The 19561-nt window shown below is 34.7% G+C and overlaps 2 protein-coding genes and 1 pseudogene across 4 annotated transcripts; 2 read left to right on the plus strand and 1 right to left on the minus strand.

Moving 5' to 3' along the window:
* The first annotated feature begins 4113 nt into the window (after window positions 1-4113).
* LOC148543671 (uncharacterized) lies at window positions 4114-4631 on the plus strand (annotated as a pseudogene).
* A 16-nt stretch (window positions 4632-4647) lies between these two features.
* LOC148543672 (uncharacterized) lies at window positions 4648-5544 on the plus strand. Its single transcript, XM_088498633.1, has 2 exons — window positions 4648-5075; window positions 5163-5544. The coding sequence occupies exons 1-2, from the start codon at window positions 4648-4650 to the stop codon at window positions 5542-5544; spliced, it is 810 nt and encodes a 269-aa protein (XP_088354759.1).
* An 8619-nt stretch (window positions 5545-14163) lies between these two features.
* On the minus strand, window positions 14164-19478 carry LOC107614913 (IQ domain-containing protein IQM1-like). Of its 3 annotated transcripts, none has more exons than XM_088499586.1 (9): window positions 19181-19478; window positions 18171-18628; window positions 17490-17604; window positions 17029-17094; window positions 16559-16647; window positions 16351-16438; window positions 15379-15609; window positions 15164-15265; window positions 14164-15012 (listed from the first exon to the last, which is right to left on the minus strand). In XM_088499586.1, exons 2-9 carry the CDS (start codon window positions 18620-18622, stop codon window positions 14596-14598), a joined length of 1560 nt encoding a protein of 519 aa, XP_088355712.1. In that variant the 5' UTR covers window positions 18623-18628; window positions 19181-19478; the 3' UTR covers window positions 14164-14595. The 3 variants fall into 3 exon arrangements, with proteins under 3 accessions (XP_088355712.1, XP_088355713.1, XP_088355714.1); XM_088499587.1 differs by lacking the exon at window positions 19181-19478 and adding an exon at window positions 18717-18864; XM_088499588.1 differs by lacking the exon at window positions 19181-19478 and adding an exon at window positions 19017-19042 and having other exon boundaries at window positions 14469-15012.
* Between the last annotated feature and the right edge of the window lie 83 nt (window positions 19479-19561).

The following is a 19561-nucleotide window of genomic DNA, read 5'->3' on the forward strand; positions in this document are numbered from 1 at the left end:
CAGGGACAAAGTTAAGAAGAAGGAAGACGCCACATCTCTTCAGGTTCGAAGAAATGTGGTTGCAACGTGCAGAATGTAAAGAAATAGTGAACAGGGCATGGACAAACCGACAGAACCAGATTTGGAGGAAGCTAAAAAACTGCGAAAATGTGCTAGATGAATGGGTGCAGGAGAATTTTGGAAAAATACCAAAGGAAATAAAAGAATAGCAGAGAAAATTAGACCAGTTAATAAAAATGGTGCAATATGAAGAAACAATCAGGAAAACAAAAAAGGTCCAAGGAAAATTGGATGAATTGCTCAAGCTTGAGGAAATCTGGTGGGCTCAAAGGTCAAGGACAAATTGGTTAAAATTTGGAGACAAGAACACAAGATATTTTCACCAAAAAGCATCCCAAAAGAGCAAGAGGAACCGGATAGAGAGAATCAGTGATGATGCTGGGATCTTATATGAAGAAGAGGGAAAAATTGAAGAGACTATTGTCAGTTTCTATGAAGAGCTGTTTAAATTTGAAGAAACAATGGATATAGAGCAAGCAATAGAGGTAGTTAAATGAAGAATTACACAAGAGGAGTACAGTTTTTTGGAAGAAGAATTTACAAGAGATGAAGTTAAGAAGGCCCTCGATCAAATGCACCCCACAAAGGCCCCCGAACCGGATGGCATGCCAGCCCTTTTTTATCAGAAAATGTGGGACATTGTTGAAGAAGATACCTCTAGTTGGGTGTTGAATTTCCTGAATGGTGAAGGTGACCCAACTGAGATGAACGAAACCTACATTTGCCTAATCCCCAAAACAAAAAATCCCAAGCATACAAAAGAGTTCAGACCAATATCCCTTTGCAATGTGATTTACAAGACAGAAACCAAAACTATTGCAAATAGGATGAAACAAATTTTACCAAAGATAGTGGGTGAATATCAGAGTACCTTCGTTCCCGGGAGACTGATCACGGATAATGGTTTAGTGGCTTTTGACATCTTCCACTATATGAGAAAAAGAAAAACATGGGCAAGGGGATTCATTGGTATAAAGTTAGATATGGCAAAGGCGTACGACATAATTGAATGGCCTTTTCTTTTAGAAGTTCTCAAACCTATGGGGTTTCTCCAAAAATGGATAAACCTGATTGGCAAGTGTGTTAGCATCGTTTCTTTTTCGGTTCTCATTAATGATATCCTCTCCATGAAATTCAAGCCATCAAGAGGAATAAGGCAAAGGGATCCATTATCCCCTTACTTTTTTATTCTTTGCACAGAGGTGTTGTTCGGACTGCTTATCAGAGCTTAGGAAAGGAAGTTGATTCACGGGATCAGAATATCTAGAGAAGCATCGGAGGTTTCTCACATTTTTTTGTAGACGACAGCATTATTTTCACAAGAACATCAGACCGAGACATTCAAGAAGTCAAAGACATTATTCAAATCTACCAACAAGCATCTGGCCAAAGAGTCAACTTGGACTAATTAGAGCTCTCCTTTAGCCAAAACGTGCCTCTTATCAAACAGATGCTCATCGAAGATTGGATCAAAATTAAGGCTGTGGAGAATCACTCAAAATATTTGGGAATTTCAACTTTTGTTAGAAGATCCAAGAAACAAATATTTGAGTGTGTTCAAGATCGAATTTGGAAGAAGCTTAAAGGGTGGAAGAAAAAATATCTCTCAAAGGTTGGTAAAAAAATGTTAATTAAATCCATCATCCAATCCATACCTTCTTATATTATGGGGTGTTTTCAAATTCCTAAGAGTCTTTTCCAACATATAGAAGGAATGGTCAGCAGGTTCTACTGGAGAAGCAAAAATGGGGAGAGAATAATTCATTGGATAAAGTGATTAAAGCTATACAGATTGAAAGAAAAAGGCAGTAGGGGTTCTAGTAGTTTCGAGGCGTTTAATCAAGCAATCTTGACGAAGCAAGGATGGAGGCTTATTCAAAATCCTGACTCTCTGGTAGCCAAGATGCTCAAAGCTAGATATTACAACAGAAAGAACTTTTTGAGATCAGATTTAGGATACAATCTAAGCTACACTTAGAGAGGTACATGGGGAGCAAAGTGGGTGATAGAAATGGGGGGTTTATGGAGAATAGGAACATGCAAGTCAGTTAGAATTTTGGGGATTCGTGGCTTCCTAATCAAAATGGGTTTAAAAGCTGGAGCTCATGCCCAAGCTTTGATCAGAAAACCACAGTAGATAACTTAATTAACCAAGAAACTCTGCAATGGAAAGAACAACTCATAAGGCAAAATTTTCTCTTTGAGATAGACCAAATTCTCAAAATTTTCATAGACATCAACCAACAAGAAGACTGATTTTTTTTTTTTGGAAAAATTCAGCAAACAGAAAGGATGAAGTGAAGAAGGCATACCATATGATTATGTCACAAAACATAAATCAAGCACAGGCAAGCGTCCAAAACCATTGTCGCATCTTTCCCTGGAAAGCGTTCTGGGCGATCAAAGCTCCCAAATAAACATTGAATTTTGTCTTGTGTCTTATCTCCAAAGGTCTCCCCACAAAAACAAATCTGCAAAAAAGAGGGATAAATGGCTCAATGCTATGCCCACGGTGTTGGCAACGAGAAAAAACTGAAACTCACCTCTTCAAAGATTGTCCTTGGTCACAAAGGCTCTGGTTTGAATCTCATTTTACCCTTTGGATTGCCTTTACAGAGGAGCAAGTGTTGGAGGAGTGGATTGAAAAGCTCCTGGATCAAATCGAAAAAAAGAAGAGGGGTTTCTTTTTGGAGTGCCTCTATGGACTTTGGTAGGAGAGGAACAGGTTGATCTTCGATGGAATCTCCTCCAATCCAGAGGAAGTCATCGAGCGCGCTGCCACCAGGTTCTGCGAATTTGAAGACGCAGAGGATCATCGCTTTTCACCCGCTGCAGCACCTCTACCGGGGAGTCTCAGTCACAATGCATGGGATGCGCCACCATCAGGAATGTACAAGCTCAATTTTGATGCATCTTGTTCCAGCGATGGGGAGAGGGGAGTAGGAGCATTAATTAGAGATGGTGAGGGAGTTATTATGGTAGCTGGCATATGGAAGCTCTCAACTGAATTATCAATCGCTGAAGCAGAGGCAACCGCGTGCCTTCTTGGCCTCAATATGGCGTTAGATGGGTGTTTTTTTTATATAATCATAGAGGGAGATAATATAAATGTTATTAGGGGGCTTAGGAATGCTCAGTCTTACAAGAATAGTTTGGGCTTAATTCTTTCAAACTGCAATTATTTTTTGAATAGGTTTAGAACCTTTCAGATTTCTCATGTAAAGAGAAATGAAAATCTTGTTGCACATAGTTTAGCAAAACTGGCCCTAACCAATTTAAATTCTATATGGGTGGAGGAAGCTCCTCTTAAAATTTGTAACTTGGCCTATTCGGACTTGCTGGGCCCGCTTTAATCTAATACATTCTTCTTGTTTAAAAAAAAAAGAAAAAAGCCAAGTCAAAACTTAATTTTCTATATTTTTAATACGAAATATTAAAAAAAAGGACGATTGACTAATTAAAAATTAAATAACTATTAGGGTTAAGTACGAATTTGGTCCCTAACGTTGGGGCCAAAAATTTATTTGGTCCCCGGCCTTTTTTTCGCAACAAAATGGTCCCCAAGGTTCCAGTTTATTTTAAAATCGTCTTTTGCGCCAAAAAATAAATTTTAAAGACAAAGTTGCCCCTGATGGTTGTTATCCCATTCATTACATTCCCGCGAAATTATTTCGCCTTTCCCAAGCAAGCCATTGTTTGGGAAAAAGGATTGGTGAGTGAAACGTCTGTGTAAAATCCTACGAACACATTCCTGCGAGGACTGTCTAGTCGAGTGGGTGAAGGGCGTCCAGTCCGGTGTTGATAGCTCGAGCGAGGTTGCCAAAAAACTTCCTGCATTGGTGACTTGGCTTCGTTCCTAAAGATAGCCCTTGTCGAGGTAAGCTTTTTTTCCATGCAATTTCGCCTTTGTTAATGGACGTAACGGGTGTAAGGTTTAATCTAGGCCATGCAAACCGGTATGTAAGCCTAGGGTTTCCGCTGGTTGCTTTTGTTGTTGTTGTTAGTTGGTTTAGTAACGCCCTGCCTTGATTAATAGGGTTGTTCGGGAAGAAGATGGCGCTCTTTAACATGAGGGTGCACCATGAGTGTGCATTTGGATATGAGAACGGTGTGTTCAAGTACTTGAAGGGTCAAGCTACAGTCGTGGAAGATATTGACGGTGATTGGTGAAGTGTGTTCGAGGTGTATGAGGAGCTGAGGCAACTTGGATACTTGAAGTCTACCATCGCCGCGTTATGGTACAAAGACCCAAATGCGGATGATTCTGAGAGTCACTTGAAGCTGTTAAAAGGTGACAAAGAGGCAATTGAAATGTGTAGCATAGCATAGAAGAGGGGCTTTGTTGATCTGTTTGTGGTGCATGAGGTTGGGATGCCGAGGGGTTTCCAGAAGTTGGATATCTTGACGTGGGGGGAGATACTAGAGGCGTCGACAGTGAGGAACCTATAGGTGGTGGTCTAGAAGTAGTGGTGTTTGAAGGGGACCAAGAAAACACTCATGGAGATGGGGATGCGGCTGAAGCCAAATGTCAGCAGAAGGAGGGTGGAGTAGAATTAGGCCAGGAGGGATAGAATGTGGATGGTGACCATGATAAGGATCAAGGTAAAGGAGCTGGTAGCAAGGGCACACAAAAAATGGAACCTGACAGTTACTAAGGCAATGACAGCTAAAACTAAACAAGAGGGTTTGAGTCAGATCCAAGGAGCATTTAGGGAGCAGTACAAAAGGATTAACGATTACTGCAGTGAACTTTTAAGAACAAATCCAGGATCAACAGTGATTCTAAAAGTGATTCGATCACTAGATTTTGCTCAAGAGATACAGAATCCGAACATGATGAACTATTGTGTTTTTCAAAGACTATATGTATGCTTTGATGCATGCAAAAAAAGTTTCCAGTACTGCAGAAGGTTTATTGGGTTGGACGGATGCTTCCTGAAAATCCCTCAAGGAGGACAACTGTTGACTGCAATTAGAAAAGACCCAAATGACCAGATTCTTCCAATTGCATATACGTACTAGTCAGCTGCTAGTACGTACGAGGTTATGTGTGGACTAGATAAATATATTGTGGATCTGGTTACTGGTGAGTGTTCTTGCAGGAAGTGGCAACTGATTGGGATTCCTTGTTCTCATGCTATCAGCTGCATCACCTTCAAAGGCCTTGATTTGGAGTCCTATGTGGATGATTGCTACAAGAAAGAAGCCTACCTGAAGTGCTACCGGGAGGTCATACATCCTGTTAATGGTCCAGACCTATGGGAGAGGAGTCAGTATGATGATGTCATGCCACCTCCATACAGGAAGCCAAGCCACAGACCTGTGAAGAAGAGAAAGCGAAGGCCTGCAGATGAAGAGAACAGAAGCCAGAATCATCTGTCACGGAGGGGTCAAGTCCAAAGGTGCTCCAACTGTGGTGTAGTTGGACATAAGAAGAGTGGCTACACCAAGCCTAAGAAGAGGGTATATAACATCATGTTCTAGGGTTACTTACTATGATACTTGCTATAAATTTAACTACTTGAATATATTTATAAGAGTGAATACCCCATCCGGCCCTTGACAATTATCTCGAAAGGACAACGAGGCCCCCAAGAAAAAAAAATCCAATCCGGCCCCTGATAATTTTTTTTGAGACTGATTAGCCCCTGTGCCAAAAAAGATAACATTGATTTTTTTTTTTGCACAGGGGCCTCGTTGTCCTTTCGAAGTAATTGTCAGGGGCTGGGTTGGGTTTTTTTTTTGTCAGGGGCCGGGTTGGGATTTTTTTTTTGTCAGGGGCCTCGTTGTCTTTCGAGGTAATTGTCAGGGGCTGATTTGGGTTTTTCTCTATTTATAACTATCTCATTAATTTACATTTTCTTGATAGGCCCAAGCCTTAACCAAAAGAGGAAAGAATGATGCACCTAAGCTGGCCCCTGGTCAAACAGTTCGGACAGGAAGAAAGAGAAAGACTGCACCATCACTACCTAACTTGCCAGCAACTCAGCCTAGGAAATCAAACCCAAGGCCTAAGAAACCAGCAGTTCGGCCCACTAAACCAGCACCTCAGCCCAACAAACCTTCCACTCAGTCTAGGGGTGTCAAAAATTCCCAGGCAGTGGGGATCCCCGCGGGGACCGCCCCGAACGGGGCCCCGATGGCGGGAAATTTTTCCTGCGGGGACGGGGATGGGGGACAAAATTCCCCCGAAGCAGATTCGGGGACCCGAGCGGGGATCCCCGTCCCCGTCCCCGTATTCCCCACAATCCCCGAATATATTAAATTACTTAAATACTCTTAAGAATTTAGTTTTTATTTTGGTTTTTTAGTCATTTCACTTTGCATATATATATATATTGAAAAGTGAAACCCTAATTTCTTCTCTTCCCAAAATCCCAAATCGCACAGAGGCATAGAGGAGCGCCGCGCATCGCGAAACCCTTCTTCACCACAGAGGCATCCACCCTGCTCCAGTGCTCCTCGCGAAACCCATCTTCCCAGAGGCATAGAGCGCCGCGCATTGCAACTCCCTCACCCTGCTCCAGTGCTCTTCGCGAAACCCTTCCTCTCTGCGCCCTTCCTCTGCGTTCTCTCCCTCGTCCCAGCCAGCCACCTCCGACCACCATCGTCACGACCTCCGACCACCATCGTCACCGCACCGCCCCGTGCGCCATCTTCCGTTCGCCCTCTTCCGCATCGGTCGGCGCTCTTCTCTTCACCAGCGTCTCTACCTCTTCGGCCAATTCTGTGATTCTGTCTTATCCCTGGTAAGAGTCATTACTCCCATTTTCTTCTTATATTTTGGCATTTCACTTTAGGTTTTATGTTTTTTTTATCTGCTGTTGGAACAAACCATTTTTCTGCAACAAATGGAGAAACTCTTTTTAAATGCAGTGTTTGCTTGCTTAAGTATTTTCCTTTCATTGTAAGTTAAATATTATTAACAAAAGAATATTTCTAATAATTTTAATTCTCAGTTTTTATTCATAGGTATGTACAATGAACTAATGCTGATACAATGAACGTGTCGTTTTATTACTCTGAAACAAATCGCACTGAATTAGTATACTACAATGAACTAATAATTCTACTACCCCTTTTCATGATGTGGTCATGTGGTACGATTATTCATTATTCTAGAAACAATAATTTTTGTACAGAGTATACTGGCATATATAATTCAAATTAAACATATGTACAAAATTCATTAGTTAGAAATGGTCAGAATTGAGTCTGTTGATTGTGGTTAAATAAATCAGGAATTCTGTGGTAACTTTTAGCACTGATGGTAGGAGCTGAAGTAAAGTATGCAGCTAGCATTTCATTATCCATTCCCTAAACACATTCATGCACGGTTATATATATATATATGGTGATCCAATGCATTATTCAATATTCCCAATCCAGTTATATATATAAAACCTACTTTCCCTCAAATCAAGTTCTGTAGTCCACTATTGTATGTAGTCCAATTTCATTAACTAATCCATCAACTAGAATTCTTGACCAGTTAATGATTTTGTTAATTTATTTTGACTATGCCACTTGTTTAGTTATTATTTCATCATCATCATCACAAGCTTCATTCTACTATGCTACTTGTTTAGTTATTATTTCATCTATTTTCTTATTAGATTCTATCTATTAGTCTTTAGTTATGTTGTACAAATTATTATTATGTATAAAATTTTAATTTGATACTGTTTTGCTAGTTTTGGTTTTCTAGTCATTTTACTTGAGTCTTGTCTTCTTCAATTGTTCTTTTGCTATTTCTATTTTTTATATATCTTTGTTTCTTGTTAATTTATTTCTAATTCTATAATTTAATTTATTAATAATTCTGAGTTAATTTTCAGCTGCTGGATTTAATTTATTTTGGCTTGTTTTAATTTATTGTTTATGTATTCATTTTTAATTTAATATTTCTGTATTAAAAATTACTGTATAGGATGGATAGCTTTAGCTCAACTCCTATTGAAAATAATAATGAGATAGAACCAACTCAAGATGATGAGGGTCAAGCAATTGAAGCACATATTCAAGGAACACAAGAGGAAGGACAAGAAGAAACACAAGAGGGAGGACAAGAAGTTAGCCAAGAAGTGCAAAACAGTCCTAACAAAAAAGAATTAACATCTGAGGCTTGGAAACATTTTAGGAGGGAGAAAATAGATGGAAAGTGGAAGGCAATATGTAAATATTGCGAAAGAAAGATTGGAGGTGACACGAAGCAAGGAACTAAGCACTTGCATGATCACATTAGAATTTGCCCGATTCGTACTGTTAGGGGACCAAAGCAGTCAATATTAAAAACAGTGCAACAATCATCAGGTTCTATAGGAACGGGAAGACCAACGGATTCACTTTTGGTTGGAAACTTCACATTTAGTCAAGAGGCAGCACGACGAGCACTCACAAAATGGGTTATTAGGGATGAACACCCTATGTCATTTGTTGAGCAAGTGGGTTTTCATGAGTTTATGGCTGAGACTCAACCTTTGTTCAAATTTTATACAAGAAATACATTGAGAAGTGATGTTGAGAAGATGTATGAAGCTGAAAAGGCAAAGCTTTTAAAATTGTTGGGAAAAATTCAAGCCGCATTGCTATAACTACTGACATGTGGAGTGCTGATTGTCAAAACAAAGGTTATATGGCGATTACGGCCCACTTTATTGATGATGATTGGAACTTGCAATGTCGACTTATAAGGTATTATTTATGCTTTTATCATCTTTTAAATATTTGATTTTTTAATGTCATGATTGTTTATTATATTTACATTATTCTAGGTTTGCATATGTGCCTGCACCTCATACTGCTGAAGTTCTTTGTGATGCTTTGGTGAATTCCTTGTATGATTGGAACATAGATAGAAAATTATCAACTTTAACGGTTGATAATTGTAGTACAAATGATGCCATGATTCATCTTTTGCTTGATAAGATTTCACCATCTAACTTTGTTAAGAGAGGGGCATTTTTTCACATGCGTTGTTGTGCTCACATTGTTAATCTGATTGTGAAAGATGGCATGAATGCAATATATGGTTCTATTGAAAAAATCAGAGATAGTGTCTCTTTTTGGGTTGCAACACAGAAGAGGGAAGAAAAATTTGTAGAGACTTGTAGGCAATTGAATATCAATTATAGGAGAAAGCTTGCACTTGATTGTAGAACTAGATGGAATTCAACTTATCTAATGCTTGCTTCTGCTTTGCCATATAGAGAAGTTTTTTAGCGTTTAAGACACCGTGAATCTCTGTATAAAGTTGTACCATCTGATGATGAGTGGGAAATGGCAAATGAACTTGTTGATAAATTAGAAGTCTTTTATAGTGTGACTGAATTGTTCTCTGGCACTTTATATCCAACAACAAATCTGTACTTTCCCAAGGTGTGTGAAATGAGATTGACATTGAATGAGTGGTTGTGTAGTTCAAATGAGATAGTTCATAGAATGGCAACAAATATGATTAGTAAGTTTGAAAAGTATTGGGATCAAATTAATGAAGTCATGGCTGTGGGAGCTATCTTAGACCCTAGGTATAAGATGAAGTTATTGAAATTTTTTTTCCCTAAAATATATGGATCTCAAAGTGAGAATTATCTGAGCAAGGTGAAGAAAATGATGGAAGAATTAGTATGTGAATATCAACTTAAGGCTAGGGTTAAAAGAAGAGCAACAAATGATGATAATTCAGCTTCTACTTTGGATATTGGACATGATGAAGGATCTTCAAAGAGAAAATTTAACTCTATCTACTTGCAATTTGTGGAAGATACATCTGAAGACTGCGCCGCAAAAACTGAGTTGGATTTCTATTTGGAAGAGAGTGTTATGGTAGATAAAACAAATTTGGAAAAATTTGACATTTTGGGCTACTGGAAAAATATTGGAGTGAAATATCCAACTTTACAAAAGATTGCAAGAGATTTTTTAGCCATTCCTATTTCTACTGTTGTCTCAGAGTCTGCTTTTAGCACCGGTGGTCGAGTTATACATCCACATCGCAATAAATTGGATTGTGAACTTGTTGAGGCGTTAATTTGCACTCAGCACTGGATACACTCTTCAGGTAAAAGTACTAATAACTCAAATTTTATTTCGTTTTAAATTTCAATTTCATGTTAAATTTAACTCTTGTAAATTGTTGGTTGATATAATATAGATAAATCAGGGTCGAAAATTCCAATTCCTTGGGACTATGTGATGGATATGGGGATTTAGGAGTTTAGGTAATTATTTTCTTATTATGTCAAATTCATATTAAATATATGATATTCTTGTTTATGATGTATGTTAACATATTCATATTTGTGTTGTATTTTAACAGAGAACATGGAGTTGTTTGTTGGAAGTTGAAGACTTTATTTTATGACTTTTTTTAAGAATGGAAGTTGTATTTTAAAATTTCATTTTATGGATTATGATTTCTTATTTTATATTTCTTGATTTGTAAGTTGTAATCTTGGATAAGATATGTATGTTTGTGTGTTGTAATAATGTTTTGTCGTTTTTTTTTATATTTTTTAAATTTTTTATTGTAATTTTCATATAAATATTCAACATAAAGAGATGGGGAATGGGGACCCGCGGAGAACACGGGGAACGCGGGGAATGGGGATGGGGGCAATTATCTCCCCACGGCGGGGATCGGGGCGGGGACGGGGACAAAATTTGAGGGCGGGGACGGGGAGCAGGGAGGCATCCCCCGCCCCGGCCCCGCCCCATTGACATCCCTGTCTCAGTCCAACAGCCAAGCCCAATCCAAGAACAAAGCTGCAGCATCTGCAACCTCTACCAGCAACAAACAGTCCCTCAGCCAGCCATCTGAGAGGAAGAGACATTTTTTTGTCATACAAAGTAGTGCACCTCATGTCCCTCTGCAAAAGCGGAAGCTGATGGCCAAATTACCTCCATCTCAGTGGGGAAAGCATTAGGAGTTGCATGTCATCTCTTTTGTTATCTATGTCTTAGTAGTATGGATACAATGTTTGTAGTTCGATATTATCTCTTTAGTTCCAGAACATTGCTTTATAGACAATGATTTCATGACTGTATTTTGGTATTAAATGTTTCAACACACTTTTTTTGAGTGTTGCATCTCTGTGTTTTGTTACACTGTCAGGACATCCACTGTATTTTGGTATCAGGCCTGTGGAGGCCAATGGTTAATTTGTGTTTGTTTTCACTTCTCATCATATGAAATCTGCCATTAGTTAATTACTGCATTTTTAGGTACTGTGATCCATGCTTTTGTGCTTTACTCAAGAACAATATTTAGGCAACATTAAACACCACTTTACTTCATCAATTCAAACAAAATCAGACATGCTACACCCCTAAACCATTGTAACATCACAAATTACCCACAGACTCTACCCCCTACATTACAACAAATCTCATAAAATTCCCACCCTAATCATCTATAACCTAAGTGCATTCTATTTGGGTGCTTTAAGTTATATTGATTCTGCAGCAATAAGAACAAAAATCCAACCCAGCCAGCAATACATAAGGCAGCAACAACCCTAAGCTTTGTTTCCACCTCCTTCAATCTTGCCTTCAACTTGGTTATCTTCCTCCTGGTCCTTGCAATTTCAACCTCCTGTTGAGCACCTCCAGTTTCTAGATCTGCCCATCGGAAGAAATCATAGCCATCCTGAACCCGATAGAAGCCACATAGACATCAAAAAATCCCAAATTCTCATACCCATAATCGCAAAGAGGAACAACACCGTACCTTATAGTATACGCAACCCCAAAATCTTCGTCCTGGGTTATCTTTCATGGATGAAGTTCGCAGAATCGGCCTCTCACCATGTCCGCAGAGCAACTCCTTCGCAGGTGAACGAAATCGTGAAGCTTTTGAACTCTGGGTTGCCATGGACGCTGTCTACTGAACCCTAACGCTGCTACTCTCCGTCGAGCTTCAGCAGAAGACATTGCAGTTGAACACCCCAGGCACTGCACTTTTATTCACTTTCATTATTTATATATTTATTCTTTTCTTTAATTTTTTTATTATTATTGATATTAATTAATATTATCATTATCTATTAAAACGGTTGTAACGGAGGCTAACAACCGCAGGGGTAAATTCGTCCGAGGGACGATTTTAATACAAACTAGAATCTTGGGGATTATTTTATTGCGAAAAAAAGGCCAAAAATAAAATAAACTTTTGGCTCCAATATTAAGGACCAAAATCGTACTTAACCCTAACTATTATCTAAAATGAATATAAAAACATAATTCATTCTTGCACCCTAAGATTTCCGTTGTTAAAAGATTGGACTATTCTCTTAGCAGGATGAGCAAGAAACATTAGTCAGGTCGCATGTTCTCCATCTAATCTGATTACCAGCTTTGACAATGGGAGAGGCCAAAGTCAGTGCATCTAATCTATTAATCAGCTTCAAACACGTAGCTAATAATTGAAGTTATGTAATTGTTCTACAATTCTAATCTAAACTCCTATTAACTTATCACTAAATTGGTAGTTAAATAAATAATTCAATGCATGCTTTCATATATACACAATTGTAGAGTTGAATGGGACTCCTGAAATCCATAATGATGGGTCTAATTTAATTTGGTGTAAGACAACTCATTCCTTGTGAATGTAAAAATTTTCTTTATTAAGTAAAATTCCCATGAATTAGGCACTAACAAGGGAAAATTACTATTTAACATGTGAAAAAGAAGATTAAAAATAATATTGTGTCTAGAATCATTGGCAGCACAATGAGAATTTGCCAATTTGGTCAATTCAGCTCATGACTATGAAGGGGGGTTTTATGTCATTATTGAACCAAGCAAAATGTTGATCCACTTTTAAAAAAAAAAGGTTTCTTTTTGGTTTGTCTTTTGGAAACATGAGCCAAATCTTGACTTTGATATGACTCAGTGAATTGAATGCAAATAAATAAGTCACATGTAACAGAGGCAGATGCAGGGTTCCAAGTTCCTTGTTGGTCTATGTTATTCGAATGTAGAATGTGAGACCAATTATGCGCATCACTGACGCAATCCCTAACTGCATGCGTGCTTAATGGCTACAATACTTACCTTCATGACAAAGAAAAGAATGGATAACTCCATTATTCTACTAAAAAAATGTGAATTATAAGGTAAAGTTGTAAAGATATAAATTTATAGATTTTTTTTTATGAGATGAGATAGTATTCGAGAAACTAGGGCCTATACTTTGAATAATAATATAATAAAAAATAATTACAAAAAATTTATATTTTTCTCTATACAACTTTAATCTGTATAGTAGAGTGCTCCCTACTAAAATCGGATGAATTCATTTTTTTGTATCCACGGTCTTTTTCAACTCAACAACTAATGACTATTCTGTCGTATATCTGAAGTTTATTTAAAGGTCTGTTGCTGTTTAATGAATTGTTGCATGCATAAAATAGAATTTAAATTTTCGACACTTACTTAAACAGACGACTAAGACGAGTGAGATGGCCACACGAGGAACTCAAATTGGTTGGATGAATTCAATTTAATCGATTTTAGTATTTCACACATAATCTTGTAAAAATCGATTGAATTCGTTCTTATTTAGATTGGATATTATTAGGTTTCATCTTACAAATTAATTTTAAACGGATTAGATAAGTTTAAATCTGAGTTAAAAAAAAAAGGTTTTTTTTGGTGACTAAAAAAAAAAACTTGATCCAAAACTCACCTAATTAAATTTTAATTAGTTTAATATATTTTTTATTTAAATCCAAACCAAGTAACTAACCTCTTAGGAGTTCTCTATTTGGCTAAGAATTGCATAAACAAAAGATATCTGTAAATATTTATGTATTATTTTATTTGTTTATTTAAAAATTTTTAAAAAATAGAAAAGATATTTTTTCACTAATTTGCATGTGCCATAATATAAAAATTTTTGCATAGTCAATTAATTAAATTTAAACTTTGAAATGCCTATGCAAGTAATGAGAAAGAAAATAAAATAAATTATATTTACTAAAAAAAAAGGATATTATCAACCCCTTTCATTAATTTATGCACCTATTTAAAACTAACCATTTATTTGGATTTGAATGGAGTACTTTGAGGCACAAATTAGAAAAACCAAAGGAATAGTAATGAGAGAAAAGTAATTTACATATATTAAATTATTAATTGGCTTACAAGTATGGAAGATTAACCCACCTCCTACAATACAATTTGGGGAGAAGGGGAAAAATGATACAGTAGAAGCCGAATGACCAAAACAACTGGCCAAGAAAAAACCAAATAAAAAAATCTTGGACCATCAAAATAAAAATAAATAAATAAAGGAAAAAATAAATCTTGTGTGGTTAGATCCTGTGTTGTATAAGATTTATGATCCTATTTTTCTGTACTAAATCTTATGGTCCAAATTAGAAGATGGTTATTGATCACATTATGCCTCAAAAATGATGAATCACATAATGTGAAATCCTAACATATATAGAAGTTAGGAACTAATTTTTTTGGTTTTCTACAATATTTTTCAATCCGACAAATTAAGAACTAATCTGTCGCGAATCGAAATTAATTTATGGGAGTAGCATTTACCCTTGGGCTTGGAAGACCCATTTGTGCAAGTCTAGGGGATAGATGAACTTTTGGACTTGGTCTTGGAGATGGAATTGGAGCTTTAAGGTCAAACTTTCCATGGTTGACTCTTGGTGAAAAATTGAGTTGTTCAAGTGCCCTAACTTGGAGATTAGGAGGGTATTCTCTCACACAACCAATTCTAGGACCAACTCCTGTGGTCCATTTATTACCCAATAAATTCTTGCTATCTTTGGGTTTTGAATCTTCAACATTGGTACCAAAATGACCCACATTTTCTTGATTATTACAATTATTGTTGCCATTGGATGAGTCATCACTTGAATCAACATTTCCTTCTTTGGACTTAAATTGAGGTGTAGAAGGTGGGACATCATCATCAATTGCATATTTCTACAAAAACCCATCAAATTAACATTAAAAGGTTATGTTTAATTAAATTCAACAATATTGTGCTTGGTGACCTCAAATCAAAAGACCAAAATGAAACCAATGTCTATATACAAACAAAGGAATTTGTCTCAATATGTGATTTATTATTCACCTTTACATTTGTCATGTCCACATTATGTTCCATCAAGAATCCTATGAATTCCTTGAAATTCTTCTCTGTAGGGCGGTAATGACCACTATAGGGCCAAATAGCCTGCATAAATATATAAGAATTATCATCAATTATACTTTTATATCATCATAACATTTATTAAAAAAATTAGAGTTAATTTAAATGTATACAAATAAGTTAGATGTATATCATACATGGAGAACTCCATTGTGGACAACCATTCTTCCAGATGCAATTGTTGCACCACCAGCTAGAAAACTTGAATGCTGAAATTGACCTTTTTTCTTCTCACCAACATACAAAATTCTTGATGAACTAAGAACAAATATCCACTTTGATCCCTCAGCAGTGTGAACAAGCTCTTGGCTTTTTCTATAAATAAGCTTCCCTCTATTCAGAGTTACTTCATATGCCTCCCTCTCTTTCTGCAATTATAAGCAAGAAAGTTATTATATTAAATCTCTTAAATAAATAAATGAATTCAGCTAACATGTGTTTTTATATTAAAATTATTATTAGCAAAAAATTTAAATATTTTATTTTAATAAATAAATAAGATATACATTAAAAATTTAAATATTATTTCTTGCTAACAAAAAAATTCATTAGTAATCTTAACATATATTTTAAAAACACACCTTAATTAAATCCTTAAAAATTACTACTAAAATTAAAAAAGAATTTATTTGCAACTAAAATGCATAACAAAATCATTTGTTTCCTTGAAGCACTCAATACAAATGTCATCATGTTGTTATTAATTAGCTACTCTTAAGTTTTTGTACCTAAATTAATTGAATAGTCAACAAAGCTAGTCTTCTGACTCTTTTCCCAAGCACCAAATAGCACTCTAGAATTGACCAAGCATTGCTTAGTAAACGCACTCAGCTTCATCAATATAAAAAAGTGACATAATAATAATACTTAATTGCTTTGATTTGATAAATTACTAATTAATGCAAAAGTTTTATATATCACTCAATTATATACTACTTTCATTAAATTAATTAAAAGTTACTGAAATCAGACTTGTGGTTACACGTGATTAGTATGTAATATATATATATATATATATATATATATATATATATATATATATATATATATATATATATATTTGTGGCATTGAGAATTTCATGAGGTCAAATAAGTGATGAACAACTTACTGGTCCAAGGTACTTTATGCATTGCTTATGTAGTTTACTTCTTGGGCACTCCTCAACATTTACTTCTTTTCCATCCCCAATATCCAACCTTCATTTCACCAATATACAATTATGAATTAAATTACAAAGTTAATTAACTTATCACATAATAATAATAATAATAATAATAATAATAATAATAATAATAATAATAATAATAATAATTTACCAGTAGAAAAACGGTTGTGAACTCTGGCTGTGAAACCAGATGTCATAATATAAGTGTAAGTTGTGGCCATAACGATGACGAGGATCAATCTGCAAAAACAACATCAACATCATATTAATGAGACAAAATAGTTAAAAAATAAATAAATTACTTTTTTATTTTTATAATTTTATTAAATTTGTAATTAAAATTTTATATATTTTTAATTAAATTGTATATTATTTCTAATTTTGTAATTAATTTTGTATATTATTAATTTTTTAAAAATGTTTTTAAACTAGTTTTTTAATAGTTTCCACTTAATAAAATATACTTGTTTTAATTTGTAGTCAAATCTTAATGCTTAAGCTAATAAGTAATAAGCATTGACCAATACCAAAATAGAATAATATAGTATTAGACTATTAGTATATATGGTAAAGTGAATTAAAAAGTCATATATAAGTAAAAGTTTGGACGTATGAGCTTACAGCTTCAAGCCAGTGCCTTAGAGCCAATTTTTGCGCCTTATCATCTTTGCATAAACCCTTTCCCACCTACCAAAAATGGAGCATAAATTTATATTATTCATAACTACATTAACAAAAGAGAAATTATGTCGGAAGAGAATGAAAACTTTGAATTCTTTTCTGTGGTCCCAGTCAAATATATAATTGGGATTTTATAGAAAAATTCCGGACCCACATTTTTTAAAAATAAAATAAATAATATATTCTCTTAATAATTTTTTTAATTATATTTTAAGTTTCTAAACATTGAAAAATTTTTATTTATTTATCGTCATAAAAATAGAAAAAAATAAATAAATAATTGTTTATCTTAAATATGATGATAATTTAAAATATATAAAAATTCCTCATGAAAAAAGAAAGATATTATTATAGTCATGTGACAAATTTATTCAAAGATTCTTAGGGGTTATAATATATACCTTAGCAGCCATGGTCCTAGCCCTTGCCCATTTTGAAACAGCTGTTTCCGATTTATCAGAGTCAAAGTGTGAGATTGAGCATCGATTCAGAGCAGCAAAGTCCAAAGCTTTCCACCTACAATTTTTTTAAACAAAGTAATATTAATAATATGTTCTATATTCTTCATTAAATAGTAGTAATTAATCATGGTTCTATATATATGTCTCTCCTATCAAAATATATATAAAAATCGAATTAATAAGTTTTTATTCACTTAATTATTTTTTGTCAGACTGTGGTCTAATAATATAATATTTAATATATATCATATCATTATTATAAATCTAAATGAATATATTTATTAGAATATGCAAGGCTTTCATGAATTTTAATATCCTATATATTTATATCATTAAAAAGTAAAAACATTTGGCTCTTATTTTAAAAACCATCACATACTCCTTTTGCTTTTATATATAATTGTTTATTTGTATAGAATAGTATATTAAAAAATTAAAAAATAAATATATTTAGACACAAAATATTTAGGGTGGAATCATATTTTTTAATATAGCACTGTGTCTAAGCAGACAATTAGTTAGAAATAGGAAGAAGATAAAGAGTATATATTAATATATGTTATAAAACACTTAAAATATTGAAACTTTACCAAAATCAAGATTAAAATATTGAAACTTTACCATAGCTCTTCACAAATAACAGCACAATCTGCAAGATTTCTTCTGGTTCTGTAACTCTTATAAACTTTCTGAAGCTTTATTGCAGCAACATCAAGCTCCCTAATTGGCCTTGGTGATGATGAGAACCAAAATTCTGATTTTGGGACCAAAATTGTTGGTTTTTGCTCATTATTATTTACAATAATGCCACCACCACCACCTCCAACTCTATTCTCATTTTTTGAATCATCACAATGATTCTCTGATGGGAGTAATAAGTACTTGAATGAGAATGTGGTTTGAAGTTTCAAGTTCCCAACTTTTCTTCTCTTCAAGCATGTTGTAGATTCTTCAGAATTAACAACTTCATCTTCATCCAAATCATTCCTTTGGGGTTCATAAAACTCATCAAAGTTTCTTCCTTTCTTGAAGCTCATTGTTCTTTCCATTGGTCTCAAAGTAACCATTTCCATTTTCCTCTGCAGAAACATTTAAACACAAGACACTTAGAAAATTTTCAAGCAATGTTAGTTTGCAATTTAATGAGAAGAGTTGTGAAGTACTAACTACTAACTAAACACATTGAATGCACCAAATTGAAGAAGGAAAACTTAGAATATATAGTAGCATTATTGTTTACATGGAATACAATTCTTTTCCAGAATTTGTCAAATTATGAAATATATACAATACAATAATTCTCAGAAAATTCAATAAAAGAACCATTCACTACCCCGTAAGATAAGTAAATCAAGAAGAAGAGGAAAAATCAAACATGACCAAGTCAATCATTAGAATGAATAAAAAAATAAATAAACATTAATGGCATTCGACCAACATCTTAATTAAATTGACAGCAACTCCTACCTCTAATCTTCATCACCCCATGATTTAATTCTCTATTAAATAATTACTCATTCTTTGATCATACCATAATGTTGAAGCTTTAGGTGACACGTATTATAATAAGTCATGTGAGGTTTTCAAATTAAAAGAAAAAAGACGAAGTGGCAGAAAGAGAGGATAATCACCTTAGAAATTATACCAAGTCAGAATATTGTTCTGTATGTATGATTCACTTTTAGAATACAAATTAAATGGGGATTGGTTCTATGTTTTATAATGCACGAGTTTGGAATTGGAAGACATATAAAAAGGGTTGGAATAGAAGTTCACTTTCTTGAGTTTGTAGTTTCAAATACGCAAGAGAACAAGACATTGCAGAAAATTGGTTCCCTCTTTGGAATTTTGTGGCACCAATGAACAGGTTTTTGTTTGAATGGAAATTTGTGTAAAGTTCTTAATTAGTCCCACTAAATGGGCTGTTTTGAATATAGGGAAAATTGAAAAATGAAAAAGAAATTATAGTGTGACTTAGCTTGTAGAGCAAGTATTACACATAATATAATATA

The sequence above is a fragment of the Arachis ipaensis genome, chromosome B9 (genome assembly GCF_059453495.1).
Source record: "Arachis ipaensis isolate K30076 ecotype BB chromosome B9, ASM5945349v1, whole genome shotgun sequence".
In the NCBI taxonomy this organism is placed as follows: Eukaryota; Viridiplantae; Streptophyta; class Magnoliopsida; order Fabales; family Fabaceae; genus Arachis; species Arachis ipaensis.